We start from the raw sequence: 15,409 nt of genomic DNA on the forward strand, positions 1-15,409 counted from the left end.
CACTATGAGTGATTCCATTGGCTGCCTGCTCGCCGTTTAGGGAGGAGAGGCGGTGGACAAAAAAATTAGCTGACATTCCGATCAGCTGTGAGAGGGAGACCCGGGATCGGATTTTTCCCCCCAGTGCAAACGACCATCCTGCAAAATTCAACAACAGGTACATGTTTTAGGAATATGTGAATTAACTTTACTGTTGTGTGCAACAGTAGATGGCAAGAAGGCAGAGACAAAACGTTTGCGTTTGTCTCCTGTTTAAATTAAACTGGAAACAAAAATCCTAAGATCTTTCTACTACTACTATACTAATTTGCCCATTCCTCGTTTTAAAGTTCGGTTCGTTACGTTTTTCATTTTACTTAACAGTGAATTTAAATTTCCAATTGTGCGTAACCTATGCCTTCATGCTTTTCAATAGAAACAGTGTGTGGAGGGCTTGTGCAGCAGAGCAGACATGCCTGGGCAAACCTCAGCGTGGAGTTCATTCAAATGAATGAGTGAATGAATTTGTTATGGTTGGTCACAGCTATGTCCAGTTCTGTACAGCCAATAAGACAAGATTTTTTTTCAACAATTTTACAGACACACTGACTCTGCTGATGTTGTTCATGTCAATACAAGGACGAGAGAGATGCTTTCGAAAAAAAAGCCATGAATGGTTTTGTCTGTTTCCTCCATACAAACTGCAGTAAAGAGGGAAAATCCTAAATCAAATCAGTATCTGCTGAGGTCGATACTGATGTTTGGTTAAATTGCTATTAATAGCAAATAAAAACAAGCAATAGCGAAGACCTGCGGGAAATAGCTCCCCCTGCACAGCTGCTGAAAAAGCCTTTATAATGGGGAAAACTGCAGGAAGCCTAACCTGAAGAAAAAGTGGAAATGGACATTATTCAAAACTCAACTTCAACATCAAAGCACAGCTGAATCCATCAACAAGACTGAAGGAATGATATTCTGTTCACCGATTTTCTTTCCAGCTTTTATTTATTGCTGTTAATCTTTTGCCAATGAATACTTAAGTGAGGAAAAAAAAAGATCTTTGATTCAACACATACGCTTATCATGTTCTGTTTCAGACATGGGTCGTCTACTGATCCTCCACCTCCGGTATGTCCTGCTGATCGTCATGCTGGCCTGTCAGTGTCCTGCAGTCAGCGGGCTGTTTGAGTGGCTGAGGCAGGCAACGCCTCCTCCAGCTGCTCCACCACCACCAGCAGCAGCAGTGGCTCCAGCACACCTTGCAAAGGATGCTGAGTTTGAGATGGCTACTGCAGATGAGAAGTTTTTGGCTGATGCAAAGCAGATGGAGCTCAGCCCGTTGGACAGCTGTCATTACAGGGTAAAAATGTACCTAACATTAAGACTATTTTCATTATTGATCAGTAATTTCACCTGAATTTTAGGTGATGTCACCAAATGTCTTTTGTCTGACTAACAGCCCAAAACTCAAAAGTGTTTCGTTTACAATCATTTACAATCATTGCAGCTTTAAAACACTGCTCTGACGTTTTTCCCATCTTTGATAACAAACTGGAAATGGAAGCAGTCGCAGCAGTTGTGTTCATTGTAGGGTCACAATAGGACTGATACACTTTCACTTTGATGGTCTGTCACATCTGGAAACAGCAGTGTGTTCTGTCGTAGGTGGTCGCTCGACTGAAGGCGAGCTGTGCAAGCCTCTCAGAGGAGCAGCTCGCAAAGCTCGGAGTGGTACTGTTTAACTGCCAGGCAGAGATTGAGGGACGCCGGACCTACCCATGTACAGACAACATGGTAAACATATAAACATTTATACTGCAAAAAGTTTTTTACACCAGTATTATAAAACTTATTTTCCTCAAATGATGTCTGTGTTGATTTGATTTGATGTTTCAGTCTATAAAAGAGTGCACAGCAGACATGGACTCAGACACATGGAATGCTTACCACATAGTGAGCAACCGAGCTCGCTCTGTTTGCTATGCAGCTCGTCAGCAGCTCTTCCGGCACAGAGCAGAGCACACGGTCAACGCTCTCATCTCCACAGCCACCAGCCAGCTCGAAGCGATGAAGGACCTGAAGGTAGAGTTGGGTTATCTTTATGTTTTTTTTTTTTTTTTTTCAGCTTCATATGCACAGTTTGCTGTCTGATCAGGGTCAGATCCCTCCCCGGTTTATTTGGCTTTGATCGTGGTGTTTTAAAACAGGAGGGCCAGTTGGAGTTGAGGGAACTGACTGCAACCTCCTTGGACAAGGTGCTGGAGGGCCACAGCGCTCTGCAGGCCCAGCAGGGTAAACTCTATGAAGGCCAGGAGCAAATGGAGAGTTCACTGAAGGACAACCTGGAGCGTCTGGGTCAGGAGAAGGCCCTCATTGCCTCTGGACAAGAGCTGGTAGCCCAGCTTATTCAGGGCATCACAAAGAAAATGGGTGAGTGCTGTCATGTGTTCTGTTAAAGCACCAAAGTGGAAAATATTCATGCTTTTATTATTTGATTAGAAGAACTCCATGTAAACCCAGCTAATATCTCAGTCCTCTAAACTGAAGTCACATTGGTCACCGGGTGCCTGTTTTCCTGTCCTGCTTTTTTAGAGAATGTGAGTGAGCATCTGCAAATTCAAGGCTCCGAGGTGCAGGACAACCACAAGGCGATTGTTAAGGACCTCGCAGACGTCAGACACCAAGCTCAAGACATCTACCACAAAATTGGTGATAAAAACAGGGCATCACAAAGTCATCACATGATTTCTACATTTGCAGTCACTATCAGTGCTGTCTGGAGTTCAAACATAAAAACCTCTGTGTCTGATCAGATGACAGCATGGTGGAGTTTCTGCAGTACCAGGACCAGACCTCACAGTACTACACGGACCTGATGTACAAACTGGAGCGCATGAACAGCACACTGGGAGTCATGCTGCACTACATCGATAACATGCAGAGCCGGATCGAGGAAAGGCTTCACATGATCCAGGGCTACCTTGGATGGGCAGGTGAGAACAACAGTGCAACAACAAAGTTTGCACAGCTATTTATAGTTTATACCTTTTTTTTTCCACATTGTCTGTAGTTTTAATTCTTTTTAGCAAATAAAAATTCAATAACAGATCTTGGTGAAATTGCAGGATTTTAGGAAGGTTGAAGTGTTGTGATAATATTGCAGTAACTGACTCCACAGTTGATGTCCTTCACATTGTCAGTGAGATGAAACCACTAATTTTTTCATCATGGATCAATAACTGTGTCCCTTGTGCTTAACAGGTTTGAGCCTAACGGCCATGTGGACTTGCATTGCACATACGGGCTACTTCGTACTGTGTGCAGTCCTGCTGACGTTCCTGCGTTGTCCGGGTTTCTCTCGAGCGACGCTGCTGTTCACTGTGCCTCTTAATGCAGTGGCCGAGCTCAACCAGCAGCCAGCACTGGATCTCACCAGCCTCAGCCTGCTGCTGCTCACTCTGTCTCTGGGTACGGACCTAAAGCTGCTTACAAGGCAAAGAAGATGTCTCCACTACTCTCATGTATTGGTCACACTGTTTCTTTCATGTCTGCAGGTCACTGGTTTGTGAATCAGCTGTGGGCGTGCTTCCAGAGCAGAGGAAAGCCATCTGTCCCGCTGCCACTGGCCCCGTGTGACATTGTGGAGCCAGTGAAGCAGCCAGGTTCATCCTGCCACTCATATCCACCATCTTCCACACCACAGAGGTGAGTGTGCAGACAAGGCTGCAACTTCATTTCCTAATTGGTTTATCAATAAAATGTCTGGTTACATCTTCTAAATGTCTTGCAGAACCAAATTTACCACGTCTAAACGCTCTGCTATTAATAATATAAACACATTTCAACAATTGTACATGAAGGCAGGAGATAAGTACTGTTATTGCTTTGTAGTTGATTTATGATACAGTCTGTTTTTCTTCAGAGATGAGAAGGACGGATTCATGGAGCAAGACGACCTGCTGAATCAGGACAGCTTCATATCAGGTGTGAAGGTTGTTATGTAACAATCAGACGTTTGAGAAATAATTCCACTGACAGTTTACTGAATGCTTGCTCTCGTATACGTCTCTGTATGCAGGCGACCTCGGCATATCAGCAGTGTCTCCCCCTCACAGGAAGCCAATGCCAGAGTCCAGGTTTATGCCAATAATTGGCTCATCCAGTCACTCCACTCCCAGGTTTACACCACAGCCAGTTCTTTCAGCGGTGAGCAAATCGGTGAATGTCACAGTTCATATAACTCAAGATCTTTTTTTCAGCTCCCGATGAATCACTTCATAAAAACTGTAACAAAGCTTGTGGTTTTATTTTTAGGCTCTGATTGATGATATACCCCTGAGGAACCTGGGAGGTGTTTTTGATGCAGTGAACGATTCACGTGATTTAGAGAATGACTCGCGAAGTGCCAGCCCTGCCCCGTCGCTAGTTAGCAACACGTAAGCGTTTTATATTTTAGTTTCAGATGTGACCACACCTGAGTGCCTTAAATGCAAAGTCAAGTTTGTCATTACTTTTTATAAGAAATCTGAATTTCTTCTTCATCTGTTCATTGTCCCTGTGGCAGCTCTCTGTCCGGCCGTCAGCTGTGCAATGGAATCACGAAAACAGGGAAGCCCTGTAAGAAAAGAGCCGTGCCGGGGCAGGAGTACTGCAGAGTCCACGAAGGGGGGCACATCTCCTACATTCACTCCTGAAAATGCTCAACTTCCCTTCACAGCCTGTTCAACTCTTTTCTGCCAAAAAACTGTTATGAAGTGTTCATGTCTCTTTGTAGATTAGCTCTTTGCTTTGCTTTAAGATTAAGTTTGCTAAACAGGGGCTTTGGTTAGAGATTTTTTTAAACCTACTTTTATATTTTTATTGCCATATTTTAAATGTTCATTTTTAACTTAATAAATTATTCTCTCTGTGAATCTGTGTATATACATGTTCCAACAGAGCAGCTGAATTAAATCCCTAAATTAGTTTTAGATTTTAATTTCCTGTAAAACACGAAAACCTAACCCCCCCCCCCCCCCCCAAAAAAAAGAAAATTCAGCTTGTAACAATATAAAACATTTATTTTGCTCAGTGGCAACATTCTGAGTAAAAAAACAAAAAAACAAAAAACATCCAAACCACCAAATTAAACACCTCATACCATAACCTGTATTCTGGTTGTTAAATAAAGTGAACCAAGGCCAAGTCATTTAAATTTCTAAATCCCAAACCCTTCAATAATGAGGGCAATTTGTACTGCTGAAAAAAAGTTTGTACTAGATAGACAGTTACTGAAATTACAAGTTGTGCCAGCACCTGGATTAAAGATTGAAGCAGTCAATTAACGATTCAGATGGCTAACACTACCGTAGTGAATAAAACCCTGAAAATTCTACACACAGGTCGTAGAATACTATGCCTACAATTACAATAGATTCTTTATTATACTTAAAGAAAACCATGTCTGCAACAACATATTACAGTATGGTGTTACAGGTATGCACTGAGCATCCAGCTCACTGAGTGCAAAGACAGGAGTGGCAGAATCAAACCCACAGACTTCTGTCTGTGCAGATGAACCAGCCTTGTTTTCTTCCAGCCCTTTCACTGTCCCTTTGCCATCACAACCATCTCCTCTAATCATCGTCTCTTCCATCAGAACGGCCCGTGGATCCACAGACTTTGTGCCAACTCGTTATGCTGAGTTTTCACTTGCGGGCAGTGTCATAATTGGCAACAAACCAATCACAGGTTTCCTTTAAAGCTGTGAACAAAAACAAGAGGAATCAGAGACGACAAACAGCAGATGTCAACGCAACATATTTCCTGTCATTACACTTAATAAGCCGTTCCCACCTTGTGTGAAGGGTGTGAAGGTGAAGTCTGGCAGGTAGTGACGCAGCTTTGCATTACTGGCCGTCTTTTTGAATTGGCCATCTGCTTTCCTGGTATCATACTACAAATCCAAGGTCAAGGAAACTGCATGGAACTGATAACACAGAGTGGTCATATGTTTTGTACTTGGATGATTGAAAGGATACTACAACTTCTCCTTTAAAGCCTAAAGCCTGAACAACTGCTTCTGCTGCTTCTTTGATGGACACTTCATCTTCCTCTCCAACTGCGACCGACAGACACAGCACAGTTATGACACTTCATATTGAAATTCAGCTTTGATATCCATGTCTTTTATGTGCCATGCTTGACGACTCACCGGAGAGAATGATTGGATCAACCTCTGGATATTCTCTCAAGACCCACAGGAAGAGACGAGCCAAGTCCAAAGAGTAAATAAACTGTCTCCTGGGAGTGCCAGAGCCCCAGACCACCAGGGGCTTCCCCTCCTCTGACCAGCAAAACAACAAGCAGGTGCACAAAAAAAAAAGCAAATAAATCCACTTACTGCTACTATTCTCTCTGCCTGCTAACACGGTCATTAATAAAATAGAAAAAATACAATTAATAAACATCTAAAACAATATTGAGCGAAACTTTAAACTGTATCATATCAGGAGAGAAGAGGTCGGATTAGTGTTTTCCTGCTTACTCGTGTATGAGAATGTGACTTACTTTGAGCAGTGTATGCTTTGTGGATGAGGCCTGGCAGCACGTGACCATCCTCAATGCTGAAGTTGTCATGAGGACCAAACACATTAGTGGGAATCACGGCTGTATAGCAGCGCCCATGCTGCTGGAAATACGCCCTGTGACACACACACACGAAAATTCAGCAAACACCTCTAATTCATGTGAGTAGCCAGTTGGTTGGATTTATCTGATTGATTTGACAATTGACGATTGATTTGAAAAACTTGTTACAGTAAGAAACAACTGAGTTCACATACCTGTTATGAACATCAATCATTCTCTTTGCATAGGCATAGCCAAAGTTTGACTCATGAGGAGGGCCATTATGGATCTGGAAGACAATAAAGGAAAGTTAGCTGGCACTTACAAAATGCATACAGGGTGGCAAAAGAATAGAGCAGTCTGAATTTAAGAGACTCTTACCATGGTCTCATCGATAGGATAGGTGGTCTTATCCGGAAAGATGCAGGTGGACAGGCACGACACCACCTTGACGGCACCCACTTCATGTGCTGCCTGCAGCACGTTATCATTGATGTAGATATTGTTCCTCTGGAGGGAACAGACATTAGCTGTCAGTAGCTAACACTGACAAATCCGAAAATAACTGTCAGAATATTCCAGAAACATAACGCAAACCTAGTATCAACACATTCCCTATAAATGCTGCACAATCCTTTTAAATACATGTGCTGGTCTATTAGCAGTGACAGCTGAAGAGCAATTTCATCATACCCAAAAGTCCAGGTTGTACTTCATGTTCTTGAAAAGCCCTCCAACCATAGCAGCCAGGTGGATGACGTGGGTTGGCCGATGTTTCTCAAACACTGCCCGTGTCTCCTCCATGTTCCTGAAGAGATGTTGCACAAGGCACCAGGAAAAGTGCAACAGATTCTCTGATTTGTTTTTGAGTTTGTAAGTTAAAAAAATAAATAAATAAATGTGTTTACATAGAAGTAGTATTCAGAAGAGCGGTGGCTCTCACATGAGGTTGGCATCTTTAGAGGAGAGGAATATCCATTCTTCCCCCTCCTTGGCTCCCCCCTCCTCTTTGACCACATGCTGTATGGCCCTGCCCACCAACCCGGACCCTCCTGTCACCAACACCCTCATTGGAGCGGTGTGATTGTCGTGACAGCTCATCTAGAAAAAAAGGCACAACTATTTTCACTGGGGCACAAGCAGTTGCAGGAGCAGTTAAAGGGTTTCTGCAGGATTCACCAAATTCCTTGTCTATGCTCAGGAGCTCATTGTCTCATAGCCCGTCCATGGCTGTACCCTGGTAAGAAGTGATTCTGGAGGAGCTGAACTTTGTGCTTCTTCTGACTTTTGAAGACCTGCGGACATCCTGTGTTGATCACAGAGCACAGACGGCTCACCGACAGCAGTGTGAACCAGCGGCACTCAGGTGTTTCCAGTGCTGAAAGCTCAGGTAAGTGCGGCGTCATTCAGCAGCTCAATTTATTTAATTTTTACAAGCCTCAAAAACAAACAGAGCATTTAATAAGTCAGAGGCGTTGGACAGCTAATTGTAACAAGCCTGACTAAAAAAACTAACGTGCTATATAGCTAACGTGTATTTCTGGGTAATGTTTAAAAACGCGTGTCCACAGGTTAACCTGTTACTGGTTACCTGCTTTTAGTCGCAGGTAACTAGTTTGTACAGAACCGTGCTGTGACATGCAAAGTCAGCCACACAAGCTAACGCTATTAGCCAAAGTTGGTGTTAGCTAGCAGGTGACCGCTGTCACATTCATTGCTTTCAGTGACTGTTATTTTATGAGTGGGGCTAAGAGAGCGCCAGTGCAGCAAAAGATCATTACATCTGAGCTAACAGAAATATGAAAAGTAGTAGTTTCTCACCGGCTAGCTGTAAACAGCACAGACAGGAGACGAGCCGCTAAGTTATGTGTATCCGCTTCCGGTCATAACTTTCAAAATAAGCACCTACAGAAGAAAGAAAGTGTTTCCTGTTGTCATCTAACTCTATAGATATAATTAATAGGTTATTAAAACTAAGTTAAATAGAAGGAAATACTTTCGCAACTGACAAATTTGATATTTGGAACTGGGCCAGCAGAAGTGTATCACAGCAGCCAAATGTGACTTCTATGATAGATGTGTGCTGTAACAGTAGAAGTATGTTTTAGGCGGAGACTCTGTGTACTGAAGATCTGACAGAGTTCAGAGCAGTTTGATTAAATACTTGATTTTTCTTGTCCTGTCAGTGTAGTACACCTCATGTACATTACTTTTATTCTTAACTACAGTTATTGTAATTGAAAATGTGTTTAATGTACCTTATTAATTTGTGATCGTAGTTTTCTGTTATATTGAATTTGCACATTAACCTACTGTAAGGTAATGGCACTGAGTGCATTTTCTATTAACTACAGCACTCGCCAGGTCTTTCAACATTTCGCATAAATCTCATAATGATTCTAACAGGATGCTTTGGTGAATTAGTGTTTCCAGTGTCATTATAATTGCTAAGTACAAAAACACCAAAGGAAAGCTCAGATTCCAATATGTCTTCTGATCCTTGTCAAATTTCAGGGACAGCAACATTAAATAAACAGTTCTGTCATTTATGTACTTCATTAAAGCTAATGTAGAAATAGGTTTGTAATTCATTACAAATTCTGGAAAAAAAAAAAAAACCTCTATCAGTGTGACCTGATGATTACAATGGAGTGCAAACCAGATAAGGAATGATAAAATGACATCCACAAACTTAGTAAGAGCTTCATAAATATCTTTATTGAACATTAAAAACTGTTTTAATTGCAACAGTCCTAGAAAACCGGAGTACCCCGGGGGAAAACCCACACAGAGAACATACAAACTCTGCACAGAGCGGCTCACTGCGGGAACCGTCTTGATCTGTGGAGACAGTGGGTAGCACTGTCAACCCCAATTGGGGTTTAGGCAACGAAAGAAAAAAGAAACGCAAAAAAAAAAAAAAAAACGCCAAGAAATGGAGAGAGAGAAGAACTCTCTCTCTCTCTTTCTCCCATCTCTACAAGAGAAAGAAGGAGCGAAAAGTCCCTCCTTCTTTCTCAGGGAGAGAGGGGAGGACAGCAGGATGATCTCGGCAGCTCACAGACCACAGGAGCTGTCCCTGACACCCCAAAGGGAGTGGGGTCGTGTCAGTGAAAGCTGCTGGTATTTATAGCCTGACAGCCGCTTACGTTCTATGTATGTATGACGTCATTGCTAGACACGAACTCTACTTCTTGTGCTCTGTCATTATGAACACACATGTAAAACTAAATGTGAGAACTTTTTCTTGTAGTTAGATTGTAATCCACAGTGATTAATGCCATGGAAGCAGACACCTGATCTGCAAACCTGCAGAAAAATCTTTCAATTAATATTTGGCAAAGTCAGCACCTCCCCCTACTGGCCACACAGAGAATCAATACATAAAACCTCAAAGAGCAGCCCGGCATGTTTCACCCATCTTGGTTTTTAATCTGAAATATAATATTCAAAGTGATATAGTACTAAGTGGGATACCAAATGTCATCAACAAAAAGTAACAAAATAAACCAATCATTTACTGTAAACACAATCTGCCTTGTTGTTGTTTTTTTTTGTTTGTTTGTTTTGTTTTTAAAAAGTAATTTAAGTATTAAATAAAATAAATTGAAAGAATATCAAACAAATGCTTAAATAATGATGTAAATGAACAGATGAAATGCTATATAAATAAAATATAAAGTTGAATTAGGTCTGAAAATTATGTAAAAATGTGCAAAAGCTTTGCTAAAAACAGGCAGAAAAATTTCTCAGTTGTAGAAAACTGTAGTTAAGATGAAAAACAATGGAAAGCAGCACATACATTCTGTAAGATGACTGCTTTAAAAATAACTAAAACAATTGCTCTATTATCAAAATTGTTTGTTTCGTTTTCAGTTGATTTATTAATCAACAATTGTTTCAGCTCTAGTTTCAGTTGTAAACGTGCTTTTATTCCCCTATTGTAGTGTGTTCAGTAAGGTTAAAGCAGATCAGTGGAGGCCATGAACTCCTTACAGTTGTTTTGAAAATTTACTTTAAAACTATTATTTACTTGACAAAAGTGTTTACCTTGTTTTTAATTATCCAACAGGAACTGATCTAATATGTAGTTTTCAACAGCCTCTGATCAGGGTGGTGGAGAAATATATTTTTATTACTACTATGCTCTAAGCACACTATTATTTATTTACCACTGTCCCTTAGTGGACAGAAGGAGGGGTGCAGTCAGATAGGCTCGGGTTTTCAGTTTTCACCAAACCTGAGCAGATTTCATAGGCGTCACTGAGAGGTTACCAGGTGTGTTTATGATTCATTTGCTGTTGACTTTGCATGTTTTTTTTTAGCTGGAATGCTTTGTCACAACTTTTTCTGAACTTTACAGTATTACAGGTGTCACTTGAATGTTTGACTTCTGGGTTTCAGAGTGGTCTTTCACAGCCTGGTGGAGTTACGCAACAGCCTTAAACAAATAACCGTAAAAGGAGTAAAAACTGTGTGTACACATTTCACTAAAACATGGCTTCTATAGATTTACTATCAAAGCAATAACAGATACTGGTTCACTTGTTCATCACCATTCATTTTTCTTTCGTTTTCTTTTTTCTTGAATTATTATTATTATTTCAGTTTCAGTTCAAAAGTCAAAATTCTGTTAGTCAAAACACAAAGCATGGACTTAGCACGCACTTAAACAGAGGTGAAAGGAATTTTCTTTGTTGGTGCTTTACACAGTGACAATGGCTTTTCAAAAGCTCAACAACAACTTGTTTTTCATCAGAGTGGATAATCCTCAGACCTTGTTGTGAAAATATTCCACTGGACCTACTGTCTAATGCAGCAATGGTCTCTATTTTAACAATTTAAAAGCCAAACATCCATTTCTGTATTTTTTACGTACAGAGTCAAAGTGTTATATAAGCAGCTGATTGAGTCATTCCAATACTAATATTTAAATTACAAACCATTAATTGAATCAATAATACTCCAACCTCTTCACTAATGAATACCTATCTAAGATTTCAGTGCAAAAGCAGGCAAAAATAGAGTCCTTTCATTAGCAAAACATCACAGAAAATATTTTGTATTTGAAGCGACCCAACATCTTCCTCCGCCGGCTCTGTCTATTGCGGAGACGAGAACCTGCCGAGGAAGAGGATGGATTTGGTCTTATTGTGCCTGATGAAGAAGAGGAAGGGGTGGTCTGCTGTGAAGTGTTCCTCCCTTAACATACAGAACGCCACCATGCCGGCTGTGGCGGCAGCCGCCTCCGTGCCCTCTTCGTTCACCTCCACAAAGGCCTTGTGGGCCACCGTAGACAGGAAGAGTCCTGCTTTGCCGTTCATGCCAGACAGGTCGGCCTTTGCTGCGCAGAACACGTCCGTCATGCCCAGTTTAGCCAGAGGCTCGTTCAGCTCGTAGTCTTCCTCCAGCTTGAACTTTGGTAGGTGAACAAGGACTTCTGAATGGACGTCCATGTTCTCCCTGTTGGTCCATTCATCCAGTCTCTCCTGCGTTAGCTCATTCTCCAGCTGGAACAGAACAAACACACTTTACTGCATCTCTCAAACTCATGAAAAGAGAGTGGACACCTCTCCTGAGGAAAGTATCTGGCTCTTTGCTGCCAAGAAGTTCAACTTTCTTATTCAAAGAGTCACTGACTTTGTCTTTCTGCTGTTTGGTGTTCAACAAGCAGAACAGTGTTTCGTTTTTTTTCTAGACTGCGTACCTTCAGCAGGGGGTCAGTGCCGTCTGTGGACTCTTCAGGCAACAGGATGAACATGCTGAGCTCCTCTCCCACGTACGGCAGCTCCAGGATCTGCAGACCGTGGTCGGGGATGTAGTTGTAGGGCAGCTTCTTCACCTGGAACATCATCTCCACTGACTTGGTCTCATTCTGACACACAAGAAAAAAAGTCCATCTTTAGTTTCTTAAGACCATGCGCAATCCAGCACCAGTCTGATTAAGTCAAATGCGACCTTAGTTTTCACCTGGTTGACTTTGAAGGGCATCTCCTTGGTGTTTGCTTTATCAAAGCGGTTCATCCAGTTTCCTTTGAAGTAGATAGCATTGACCAGAGCCAGTCTTGTCATTGTACTGACTGATCCTGGCTTCAGCAGATCTTTTATCTTATCTGAAATGAAACAGACAATGCAGCCACTGAACAGTGATTCACAGAGGATGGTACAAAATGATGTGTTGCTGTACAACCTGTACTAGTTGTTCAAACAAAATGTAAATTCTCACTTTCTGTCTGCTCCTCGACCCAGCTGTTGATCTCCCCTCGGCACACCTCTGGATTCCCCATGAAATCTACGGCCTTCAGGTCTGCCTGGTAGTACTTCTGCGTAGCTTTGAGGAATTCCTGCATGGAGCAGATAACATCTCATCAATTCAGTCTTACGAAGTTATTGATTCAGTCAAAGGATCTCTGTCCCATGTGAAAAGAGAGAACTGAAAACTCACGTTGAGGAAGTTGGCAGTATTCTCTCCATAAAGACGATTGGCTATTTTCAGGATGTATGAGGCCGATGGTGAGTTGATGTCCGCGTTTAGTGTCTCGAAGTCTGCATGGACACCTTCACCTGAGCTGAATGACAGGGCCTGTGTGGAAGTTTGGAGTGACACACTACTTAAAGTTTTGTGCATGGTGAAAATAATACTAAGCTTGACTTTGTGCAACTTTTTCTAGAAATTTAAACATGTAGTTATTGGACAAATACCAGTGGTGACGTATTTCACAGTTGTTGTGCCAATTGTCAAGTCATTTTATGACATTTGCAGGCTCTGCACTGTGTGATGTGCAGTCCTGTGTGTTACTGTACTGCATTTTAGTTCCTTTATAGAAGGTTTATATTTGACTGATTTAGCTTTACATATATGTTTTTATAAAGTAAAAGCTATGTGCCTTTGATTGACCTGTAATTGCAATGATTATTCTGTTGTTTTAACATTGCTAATTTACCGTATGTGCCTGCCCTGCAGACTCTGTATCCAGGATATGGTAAAAGTCTGCCTGTCGGTCTGTATACCTTTGACCATATCCTGGATACAGAGTCTGCAGGGCAGGCACATACAGTAACCTACTGCGACACTGCAGATGAAAATCTGCCATTTGGATAAATCTGGTACATTTACAACACAGGAGTCATTAATCGAAATGATAAAATAAGAAAACCCTGTAGGGTGTAAGGCTGTACTCACTGTACTTTCAAAACCAGCTGACAGGTGAAGTGAAGTGAAACTGCAACTCAGTGTTAAAGTGGAAGTTTGAACAACATTCTGCTTTTTAGTGAACAGTGCAGGTTTTGTTTCAGAGGTTTTTACTGAGCTCAAAGTACAGGTGTCATAAAGCCTATCTCAGGACACACCTTTTAGTCTGTGCCTAGGTACACACCTGGGCCAACAGCCTGAATTTCACAAGCTGCAAGATGTTTTATGGAAACAGGCCAGGGTGACTGAATTTCATAATATATATACTTTTTTTTTTATATAGAGATGGAGGAGCAGGCGATGGAGGAGGTGAATGTAACAGAGAGATAGCGTGACGTACTTGTGCCATCTGAGCAGCAGTGTTTCCTCTGGCTCCCAGGTAGACCATAGCCAGAGCCGAGCTGATGCTCAGCGGGGAGACAAAGATATTCCCGGTGGGGTTTGCTTGGCTCAGAGTGCGGAGCAGCTCCAAGGCAAAAAGTGTGTTTGAGCTGCTGATGGCGGCCATGGCTGATGGAGTTTGGTTTCCCTACAATCAGAAAGAGCCTTTAGAAATACCATTCTCCAAAATACATTTTAGACAGATTTTAATCTAAACTGAAATGCACAGTTTCACACATGACAAACAGAATTTCAAAGCACACTTAAATCTAATCATAATTTGAAATATGAAGTCAGTTTAAGGTGTAACTGAATGGAAACCATAGACAACAAAAAGTAAACCCTACATGTGGTTAAAAAAATAAAAAATAAACACGGCTTAATTTAAATGTTCATCTACTGGGAGTGTCCCAGTGTGATCTGTGACACACTGTTAAACGGAATCCAGTTTGACTCTGTTTATCACCCACTTTGCTTTCTCCCCATGATGAATCCTGTTTCTCTCTGACAACTATCAAATAAAGGCAAAATTAAATAATAAACATAATAATTACAAGTATAAACACTAAGTACGTTTAAAGAAAGACCTTAAAGCAATTTCAGCGAGGTTTAGCGCATTTTTATAAACAAAATGGTGTTTAGTATCCACAGTGTCGCTCTCACACGTTTCACCAAACCTGTCTAACGCTGAGTTCAAATGATCGACCGAGGATCCCGGAAATAAGACTGCTTATGTCCATCTTTAAATAGCGCAGTAGACTGTATAAATAAGATAATATCGTGCCGGGATAAGCTTCGTGACACAGGTCTGAGGTCCCACAGCCGCGTTGTTTTTACCTGGTCTTCGTGCTGCTCTGTACGGAAGCCCACTCTGTGCAGCGCGTGAAAAATAAAAACGAAACCAAAAGAGACGGAAATCCCCAAAAGTCCCCTAAAAATACCGGAGCAGAGAGAACGTTTAGTGGACAGCGGCGACGCTTATATTTAGAGGTTGCCCGGTGAAACCCAGACTGTGTGGGCTGTGGGTGGGACGCGTGACTGGGCGATAAGTCACCGATCACAAAACATCCATTATACTGAGCGACCTGCACACAGCAGGGAAATCGTGTGCACAACCTTTGCCAGCACAGTTGGGTGCGCCACAATATGTAATGGTGCAATAGTATGATTTTCATTTTTACTACCCAAAGTCTGTAAATGGAAGGAAACGGCACCGGAGCCTGAGGTGCTCAGGAGTCCAGATATTTA

At 41.8% G+C, this 15,409-nt stretch overlaps 3 protein-coding genes across 7 annotated transcripts; 1 reads left to right on the forward strand and 2 right to left on the reverse strand.

Moving 5' to 3' along the window:
• Positions 1-50: 50 nt before the first annotated feature.
• Positions 51-4,873, forward strand: bmb (brambleberry). 2 transcript variants are annotated; one of them, XM_041040657.1, is made up of 13 exons: positions 51-157; positions 1,077-1,339; positions 1,645-1,773; positions 1,876-2,061; positions 2,187-2,409; positions 2,572-2,688; positions 2,793-2,972; positions 3,241-3,447; positions 3,534-3,684; positions 3,902-3,963; positions 4,058-4,197; positions 4,294-4,415; positions 4,544-4,873. In XM_041040657.1, exons 2-13 carry the CDS (start codon positions 1,079-1,081, stop codon positions 4,671-4,673), a joined length of 1,908 nt encoding a protein of 635 aa, XP_040896591.1. In that variant the 5' UTR covers positions 51-157; positions 1,077-1,078; the 3' UTR covers positions 4,674-4,873. The 2 variants fall into 2 exon arrangements, with proteins under 2 accessions (XP_040896591.1, XP_040896592.1); XM_041040658.1 differs by having other exon boundaries at positions 4,058-4,185.
• A 145-nt stretch (positions 4,874-5,018) lies between these two features.
• Positions 5,019-8,459, reverse strand: LOC121183134 (GDP-L-fucose synthase-like). Of its 2 annotated transcripts, none has more exons than XM_041040020.1 (10): positions 8,410-8,459; positions 7,532-7,689; positions 7,282-7,396; positions 6,970-7,098; positions 6,804-6,877; positions 6,529-6,662; positions 6,173-6,304; positions 6,000-6,079; positions 5,815-5,914; positions 5,019-5,722 (listed from the first exon to the last, which is right to left on the reverse strand). In XM_041040020.1, exons 2-10 carry the CDS (start codon positions 7,687-7,689, stop codon positions 5,667-5,669), a joined length of 978 nt encoding a protein of 325 aa, XP_040895954.1. In that variant the 5' UTR covers positions 8,410-8,459; the 3' UTR covers positions 5,019-5,666. The 2 variants fall into 2 exon arrangements, with proteins under 2 accessions (XP_040895954.1, XP_040895953.1); XM_041040019.1 differs by lacking the exon at positions 8,410-8,459 and adding an exon at positions 7,825-8,371.
• A 2,389-nt stretch (positions 8,460-10,848) lies between these two features.
• serpinb1 (serpin peptidase inhibitor, clade B (ovalbumin), member 1) lies at positions 10,849-15,164 on the reverse strand. 3 transcript variants are annotated; one of them, XM_041040017.1, is made up of 7 exons: positions 14,999-15,164; positions 14,121-14,309; positions 13,034-13,171; positions 12,815-12,932; positions 12,559-12,701; positions 12,296-12,463; positions 10,849-12,098 (listed from the first exon to the last, which is right to left on the reverse strand). In XM_041040017.1, exons 2-7 carry the CDS (start codon positions 14,286-14,288, stop codon positions 11,691-11,693), a joined length of 1,143 nt encoding a protein of 380 aa, XP_040895951.1. In that variant the 5' UTR covers positions 14,289-14,309; positions 14,999-15,164; the 3' UTR covers positions 10,849-11,690. The 3 variants fall into 3 exon arrangements, with proteins under 3 accessions (XP_040895951.1, XP_040895950.1, XP_040895952.1); XM_041040016.1 differs by lacking the exon at positions 14,999-15,164 and adding an exon at positions 14,839-14,992; XM_041040018.1 differs by lacking the exon at positions 14,999-15,164 and adding an exon at positions 14,946-14,965.
• Positions 15,165-15,409: the final 245 nt, after the last annotated feature.

Source organism: Toxotes jaculatrix, chromosome 6, assembly GCF_017976425.1.
Source record: "Toxotes jaculatrix isolate fToxJac2 chromosome 6, fToxJac2.pri, whole genome shotgun sequence".
Taxonomy (NCBI): domain Eukaryota; kingdom Metazoa; phylum Chordata; class Actinopteri; family Toxotidae; genus Toxotes; species Toxotes jaculatrix.